We start from the raw sequence: 8,391 nt of genomic DNA on the forward strand, positions 1-8,391 counted from the left end.
CCCCCTCACCGGCCCCGCTCTCACCGCCCACTGCCCCCTCACCGGCCCCGCTCTCACCGCCCGCTGCCCCCTCACCGGCCCCGCTCTCACCGTCCACTGCCCCCTCATCGGCCCGCTCTCACCGCCCACTGCCCCCTCAACGGCCCCGCTCTGACTGTCACTTCGGCCCATGCTCAAGGTGCTGTCACTGCAGGACATGGCCCGCGCATTCAGTTCCTGTCACATGGTTCCCTGTCACGACCTGACTCCTTAGGTAGGTGTGGTGGGGGGATAGAATTACTGCAGAGAGGAGAGAAAGAGAAGAAGAGAAAAGAAAGGAAAAGGAAAAAGAACTAGTGAGCAGAGTGGAGCAACAAATGGAGCACCTTACCCTGCCGCCATCTTGATGGACAGAGTTGGGGAGGTCTGGACTTAATTTTCGGTGATGAAGCTGGGGAAGTGATTAAAGTATCAGTGGGGGAGCATTTTGCAGTCAGCGAGCGTAACTCCATTAGATTCAAGGTTGTTATGGAAAAGGATTATAAAAGACCCGAAATCAAAGCTCTAAACTGGGGGTCAGTGTTCGGATCCTTGCTGTTTTGTGATTTATATAAATGATTGATTTCCATTTCAGCGATAGATTTTTAAAATAAATAGCATCTCGATTATAACAGAGGATGAATTTACTATAAAAGTACTAAGCATTCAAACAATAATGTCAAACAGTGTAATTACATCTTAAAATGAGGGATTGCTGTTGTCACCGCGGAATATCTGAATTCTTTCACTGTATGTTGTTTTTTGATTGCAAAATTACTGAGAGAAAAAGCTGTCTCAAGTGCTACTGTTGTGAGGAAATCTGAACTCTCAAACTCTGTTTTAACCTTCTGTCTACAGGACTGATTCTGGAACCTTGCCTTCCTATACCTATGCCAGCAGGTGAAGCTAGAGCCAGCAAGAATGAATGTGTCAACTCACAATCCTTGGAGTATTTGGAAGTGAACTGTCCTCTCCCCAGGACCCCAATGCCAATCAGACAACATGGCTCTCAGCCACTTGAAACTGTGAGTGCAAGACACGGGGCAAAGGACATATACCCCATTGTGAACAGTAAATATCCTACTTGCCTGGGACAAGATCGAATTGAACTAATTCCTCAGCAGAGAGCCCTGGGACCTTCTGGGATTTTCTCTTACTCATCCACCGAACAGACTACAGTTTCAATTCAGCAGCACGAGTGTTTAAGATCCATGAAAACACTGAGTCATCCTAGTCACACCATTCCATCATATGAAGAAAAGAAAGAACTTATGGGACCCCAGATGGTGTCCCATATTCCATCAGTTTCCAATAATGCAAGATCCACTGAACTGGGCAATCCTTATCTGGTTAAAAGTAGGGGCAAGTTTCCAATGATGGGCATTGGTCAGATGCTGAGAAAACGGAATCAAACGATACAACTAAAAATGGACAGACCCAAAGAAACATGTGGTCCTGAGTTTCCTACATCAGATATTATACAGAAGATGCTGTATACTTCTGGTAGTCTGGAACCCCAGTGTTGATTTCAGTTCTCAACCAGAATTAGATTTCGGTGTGATTTATCTCAAAGGAACACTCATCAAGCTGGCAAAATTGCTCACTATATTTTTTTCCATTAGTATTTCTTCGTAAAGTTTCTCAGGAACATATCTCAAAAATATTTAATCTAACTTTTGAATGCAAAGCTGATTTGGATAGTGCAAGGCCAAGAATTTGTTCACATATCTGTGTAATTTAAAACAGCACAAAAGTTAATTGATTCTGTGTATAATAACTGCATGAAGACCTTTGTAAAAGAAGTATTGTTCATTGGATCATTTTCATTGGAATTGTGAACTTTTTAACTGCTGACATATCTAACATTGTAGGCAGCCATTCATCAAAGGGCTGAAAGTATTATACTTGAGAAACATTTAGATTGTGTTTTTAATCCATATATGTGGTATTCTTTTACTGAAGCTAAATTGTCAGTATTTTTCTGAAGCAATTGTGCATTCTAGGCATTATTTTGTTAGAAGGTGAGACATTCAACAAAAAATTGAAGAGATCATCAAATCTAACAAACACCATGAGAAACTGGCATGTTCTATTTAGTGCTGACTATTGTTTGCAATTTTATATACACATACAATATATATAAGCTTTATTCTTGATTTAAAATGCTTTGCATTCAGTCTTTTTAAAATTTTTTCTTTAACAACATATAGGACATTTTATTAAAAAACCAAGCGGTCTTAGTTTTTGTGGGAATTGCGTATAAGTTTACATTTAGAGTTTGTAAAATGGAAGATATGTTCAAATGTTTAGTCAATTTTATTAGCTGGACTAGAGCTATCTACATATAGCTTGGCAATCACTGTTTGTCAGTAATATTTCTCTGAGGAGCCAGTCCATATTTACTAGTCTGAGAACTTTATAAACAAGAGTGCACAGCCACAGTAATTACTAAAATTGGGGTGTCAGGGGCAGTGAACACTATAATGCAAATCAGAAAATACTTGTTTTTCCCAGTGCATCCCGTTGCCAGTTTTCAGCAGATCCTATCTCATATCAAGAGCTCTTTCCTTGGGTGACATTTGTCAGAATCTGTTTTTTGTTTTCTTGGTTCAGCCAAAGTGAGCTGCTTATATTGGCTTCAACAATCATTAGACGCAAGAAATCTGTGATCCAGACAAGAAGCTGGGATACATAATGACCATGTGTGCTAGAGTGAATTAGGTGATTGCACGTCAACATTAACTTTGAACTCAATGGAAATAAAAATTGGGAGAGATGTAAATTTGGCAACTCGCTGTTGCCTTTTATTTTCCCTAATGCATAAGGATGGTATCTAGTCCAGTGAGTGAGTGAGAGGGCATCAATAGCAAAACTTAAGTTTGTGTGGTTTTTATTTCTTATTCTCTGAAGAAAAGGAATGTTTTGAAATGAGTGAAGCAAATCCATGCATTTTTCATTCAATGGTCTCCTAACTACTCACCAAGGCCGCGATAAAAATGTGCAGAATCCATCAATTAACTTACAATCTTCCTCATGTGTTTGACCATAAGACCACAATAAAACCATAAGAAATAGGAACAGGAGTAGACAATTGGCCCCTCAAGCCTGCTCCATCATTCAATAAGATCATTACTTATCCGACATTCCTCACGTGCACCTTCCTGCCCTTTCCATGTTACACTTGATGCCCCCACTGATCAAGAATCTGAAACATCTGCTGCTATAATTCATGGCTATTCTCCTGTAAAACTGTTTTAATATTAAATCTTTCTTCACGGTGGACACAAGCATTTCTTGCACAGCATGTGATCCTATATTGAAATACACAATAAAATTGCTTAGCACTTTGGAGTTGCACAGGATTGGATATAGTGCTGTACGCACTGTGACAGGAACTGTGTTAGCAACTGATTTTAAGCTTCTCACTGGCTTCAACCATGAGGAATCGTCTCTTCTCAGCCTCTTTCCTCCCAGTTAGTATCCCTGATCTTCGGTTCAGTGTTATATGCAAAGATGTGTAAAAATGAAGGTTTTTTTTTTCCTTCTACAGAAGGGAAAGTTGCTTACAATCAATAGTTTAATGGCAAATTATTTTCTGAAGTAACTTGCAAAGGAAATTCTAATGGGGCTAACAACACTGTTAGAAAAACAATTTTTCAATTAACTACTGAGTGTAAGCAGTATATTTGAATATTGCTGAAAAGAAAGGCATGTTTCCAGTGTTTTTCATCTTGTTGTCATCATTTCAAAAGCAAGAATGCCAAACATCAAGCATTCGCAATAATTTACACTATAGGATGTTTGGCAAGTCAACTCTGATTGGCATTTTCATGGAGAAGGCAGCCTGAACAATAAGCCAAGCAGCATCAGAGGAGCAGGAAAGCTGACGTTTTGGGTCGAGACCCTTCTTCAGAAATGGGGGAGGGGAGGGGGATTCTGAAATAAATAGGGAGAGAGCAGGAGGCAGATAGAAGATGGATAAAGAAGACAGGTGGAGAGGAGACAGACAGGTCAAAGAGGCGGGGATGGAGCCAGTAAAGGCGAGTGTAGGTGGGGAGTTGGGAGGGGATAGGTCGGTCCAGGGAGGACGGACAGGTCAAGGAGGCGGGATGAGGTTAGTGGGTAGGAGACGGGGGTGGGGCTTGAGGTGGGGGCTTTCCTGCTCCTCTGATGTTGCTTGGCCTGCTGTGTTCATCCAGCTCTACACCTTGTTATCTCAGATTCTCCAGCATCTGCAGTTCCTACTATCTCTCTAGCCTGAACAATAAGTTCTGTAAGCCTTTGGGTAATTCAAAAAATGGGTAAGGCTTGAACATATTCCTTTTCTTCGCATGTCCCATTGTGTGGATATATGTCATTTGTAGCAGGTGTAAATGAAAAATCTTATGAGCTCAATTGATTACTTAACATTATTTGTTAATGTAGTTATTTGCATGCTGAAGATTGTTCAGCAAGTCCCATCATCAACATCGGTGGTCCTTCACAGACGAGGATGACTGTCTTCCATTGTCAGGATGAGTCCGTAGGTAGCTGTAGAGACCTGCAGCTATCACAGGCTCTGTTACATTTGGGGCAGAAGGTGGTCATGGGAAGGGGTGGGTGGGACATTGGTGTAGAAAGTGCGCTCCTTACGCTGTTTTTGCCTGGCTTCCGTTTTTTTTCCCGATGGCAAGTCTCAAGGCGCTCAATGCCTTCCCAGATGCTCCTCCTCCACTTTGGACGGTCTTGGGCCAGTGATTACCAAATGTCTGTGGGAATGCTGCACTTCGACAGTGATGCCTTGAGGGTATCACTGAAGAGCTTCCTCAGACCCTTCACAAAGTCACGTCTAACAATAGACGTTTTAATTTGGGTTTTCCAAGTGTGGGCAGGCTGAGTAATCTGTACTATTGCAAGTAACCAAAGGAACATGTTCCTTCATTTGATCAGCCAACTATTCAGACACAGAACTTACCTAACTGACATAATTCCAGCATTGAAATTCATAGACAATCATCGTTCAATTATGTAGTAGGCAGAAAATCTTTTTGTACTGACAGAAACATACTGTTGGTAGAAAATACCACTTGATAAGGCACTGAATAGTATCAGTGTGAAACAGTTTGCACAACCCAGTGTTCACATTTTTTAAGAGACTTTTCATTTCCAGTGCAATTTGAGGTAGACCAGACACTTTTAACATCTGAAAGTGGTGGCCTTTGGCCTATTTGGGAGTTTGCATGATACACTGCAAATAACATTGTACATGTTTCAATTAGGTAACTTCTCATTCTTCTAAACTCCAGGAACATAGACCCAATCTCATCAGTCACTCTTTGTAGGAGAATTGCCTCAATCTGGTGTTAAAGGAAATTAATATTCATAGTTAGAATGTTTTACTGGAGAAGCTAATGGGTCTGCAAGTTCATAAGTCCCTGGGGCCTGCAAGTGTACCCCAGAGTGTTAAGAAGTAGCTATAAAGATAATGAACATATTGGTGATGATCTTTCAAACTTTTATAGATGCTGGAATGATTTCTATAGGTTGAAAGCTAACACATGTCATCCCACTATTTAAGAAAGGGGCAAAAGAGAAACAGAGAACGTAGATTCGTCAGCCTTAAAGGGAAAATGCTTGAACTTACCATGAAGGATATGATAAACGGACACTTGAATAAAAGAAATCTGATTAGCATAATACACATGAATACACAAATGGACAATCATGTTTGACAACTATGTAGAGTTTTCTGGGAATGTTACTAACAAAATGAATAAAGTGGTGTTGATGGACTTAGTATCCTTGTTTCATCAGAGCCTTTTATTAAGGTCTCCCACAAAAGATTGGATAACAAAATTAAAACACGTAGTGTAGGAGGTAATGTACTAGTATGGGTTAAAGATTGGCTGATGGGCAGAAAACAAAAAGTATGAGTAACTGCATAACCTGTAAGAAGCTTTATACCGTCCAGGCTGAAGCAGCCCATATAATGGCCACCACAACCGCAAACATTCATTCTCCCCACCACCAACCCTCAGTAGAGCAATGTGTACAATCTACAAGAGGCACTGCAGAAATCCATCGAAGTTCCGAAGTCAGCACCTTTCAAAACCATAACCACCACTGTCTAGAAGGGCATGGAAGCAGATACATGGGCAAACCCTGACTTGCAAGTTCCCCTTCAAGCCACCCAGCACTCACACTTGGAAATATATTACCCTCCCATCTGTCACTGGGTCAAAATCCAGGAATTTCATTCATAATAGTTTTGTCAGTGTACCTACATCAAATGGATTACAGCAGTTCAAGAAGGCAGCTCAACACCACCTTCTGAAGGGCAACTGTGGGTGGACAATAACAAACCCATGAGGGAATAGAAAAAAAAATTGTATTAGCAGACTGGGCTGAGCAAGATGCCACAAGGATCAGTACTTGGGCTCCGGCTGTTCACAATATTTGTCAATGATTTGGACATAGTGACCACATGTAATATTTCCAATTTTGCAGATAATGCACTGTTAAGCAGGAACATATATTGTAAGGAAGATGTAAAGTGGTTTTAGGGGGATTTTGACAGATAGTGAGTGACAGCTTAGAGGGCAAAAACTTGGCAGGTGGAATATAATATGGAAAAATGTGAGGATATTCACTTTGGTAGGATAATCAAGTGTGCAGAGTATTTTTTTTAAGAGACTGAGAAGTGTAGATGTGCAAAGGGACCTGGGTGTCCTTGTCAATGAGTGACTAAAGGATAATTAGGAAGGCTAGTGGAATGTTAGTCTTTATCACAAGAGGGTTTGAGCATAAGAATAGCGAAGTCTTGCTTCAGATGTACAGCAGCTTGGTTAGAAAGCACCAGGATATTGTGTACAGCTTTGGACTCCTTATCTCAGCAAAGATGTTATTGTCAGAGAAAGAGTGCAACTCAGGTTCACCGGATTTCAGCATGGCAGGGATGTCCTGAGAAGAGAGATTGCACAAACTTGACTGTCATTCTCTAGAGTTTCAAAGAATGAGAAATGGTCATGTTGAAATCTACACCATATGTAGCTGGATCATAGATTACCTACAGCGTGGAAGCAGGCCATTCGGCCCATCGCATCCACACTGACCTTTTGAAGAGCATCTCCCCAGAACCACCCTCCACTACCCTCTCCCTGTAACCCTCCAATGACTAATCCACCTAACCCACACATCCCTGGGCACTATGGGCAACTTAGCATGGCCAATCCACCCAACCCGCACATCTGTGAACTGTGGAGGAAACCAGACCATGTGCAAACTCCACACAGACAGTTGCCATACGGTGGGATTGAGGATGAACAGGGTAGATGCAGGTAAGGTGTTTTTGCTGGTTTTTGAGGTCTACAATGCAAAAATAAAGGAGATCCATTTAGGACCGAAAAGAGGAAAATTGATTTTACTCAAATCTTTGGAATTCTCTACCCTGACTGGTCTGTGGAAGCTCAGTCTTTGAGTGTATTTGAAGTAGCGATTGATAGATTTCTGATTACCAATGGCATAATGGGAATAGTTTGGATAAAAGGCATTAAGGAGTTCAATCATCAATGATTGTAATAAATGGCAGAGCAGGCTTGACATGCGAAATAGCCTATTCCTGTTCCTATGGGCTGAAGCTCATTTTTTTTTTAGCTAAGTCCAATCTGTGTCAGGTCTTTTTGGAGGGATTTCTGCCACAAGGTATATTGGTATTCTCACTGTATCTTACTTAACCCACCTCATTAACTACCTACCCCACCCCCAATGGCATCCCTCACATCCGATTCCAGTTCCATTGTACCACCCACCATTTCCAGATCAACTCCCCATTCAGTGGATATCCCAGACTTCATTAGCATGCCTTGTGCTCATGCTATCTTTAAAAGCCTATTATGCACACAGACAAGCACCGTCTATCTGGAGCTGCCCTGCACAGTTCCTTGACTTTGTCCCGGATTGTCCAACAGAGGAAATGGATGCCCTGCTTTGTGGGAAGGGACCTGGAGATCCTGCTAGATGAGATGGTGCAGAGGTGGGACTTCTTGATCCCCCAGGACCTGGAATGGAGACCATATCACCAGAACATGCCAGCCTTGTCTGAGCTTGCAGTCCAGGTCAGTGCAGGCTCAGCCGTGTGGAGGAATGCAATATAGGATAATGACCTTCACTGCTCCACCACTGTAAGTGCTGCCATCTTCTCTCTGATAATTCACACTCACTCTACCTCTGGCACTATCCCCACCTTTCACCCAGCTAATGCTATGCCACTGTCAATCATTCCTGCAATATCTTCCCTCACTCGCTGGCAGTCTGCGCATTTCCAAATACCTGGCCTGGTATTGGAGGCTGCCCTTGATTTAGTATGCTGGGACCCCCTGAGGGACAGCAATCCTC

At 41.9% G+C, this 8,391-nt stretch overlaps 1 protein-coding gene across 1 annotated transcript in view; it reads left to right on the plus strand.

The window, feature by feature from the left end:
• Window positions 1-2,174, plus strand: part of hunk (hormonally up-regulated Neu-associated kinase) — a 64,458-nt gene extending 62,284 nt beyond the window's left edge. The window contains exon 10 of the mRNA XM_020512681.2: window positions 877-2,174. Within this exon, the coding sequence (XP_020368270.2) occupies window positions 877-1,544 (668 nt within the window). The 3' untranslated portion in view covers window positions 1,545-2,174. The remainder of the gene's footprint in view (window positions 1-876) is intronic.
• The last annotated feature ends 6,217 nt before the right edge of the window (window positions 2,175-8,391 follow it).

The sequence above is a fragment of the Rhincodon typus genome, chromosome 11 (assembly GCF_021869965.1).
Source record: "Rhincodon typus isolate 14 chromosome 11, sRhiTyp1.1, whole genome shotgun sequence".
In the NCBI taxonomy this organism is placed as follows: Eukaryota; Metazoa; Chordata; class Chondrichthyes; order Orectolobiformes; family Rhincodontidae; genus Rhincodon; species Rhincodon typus.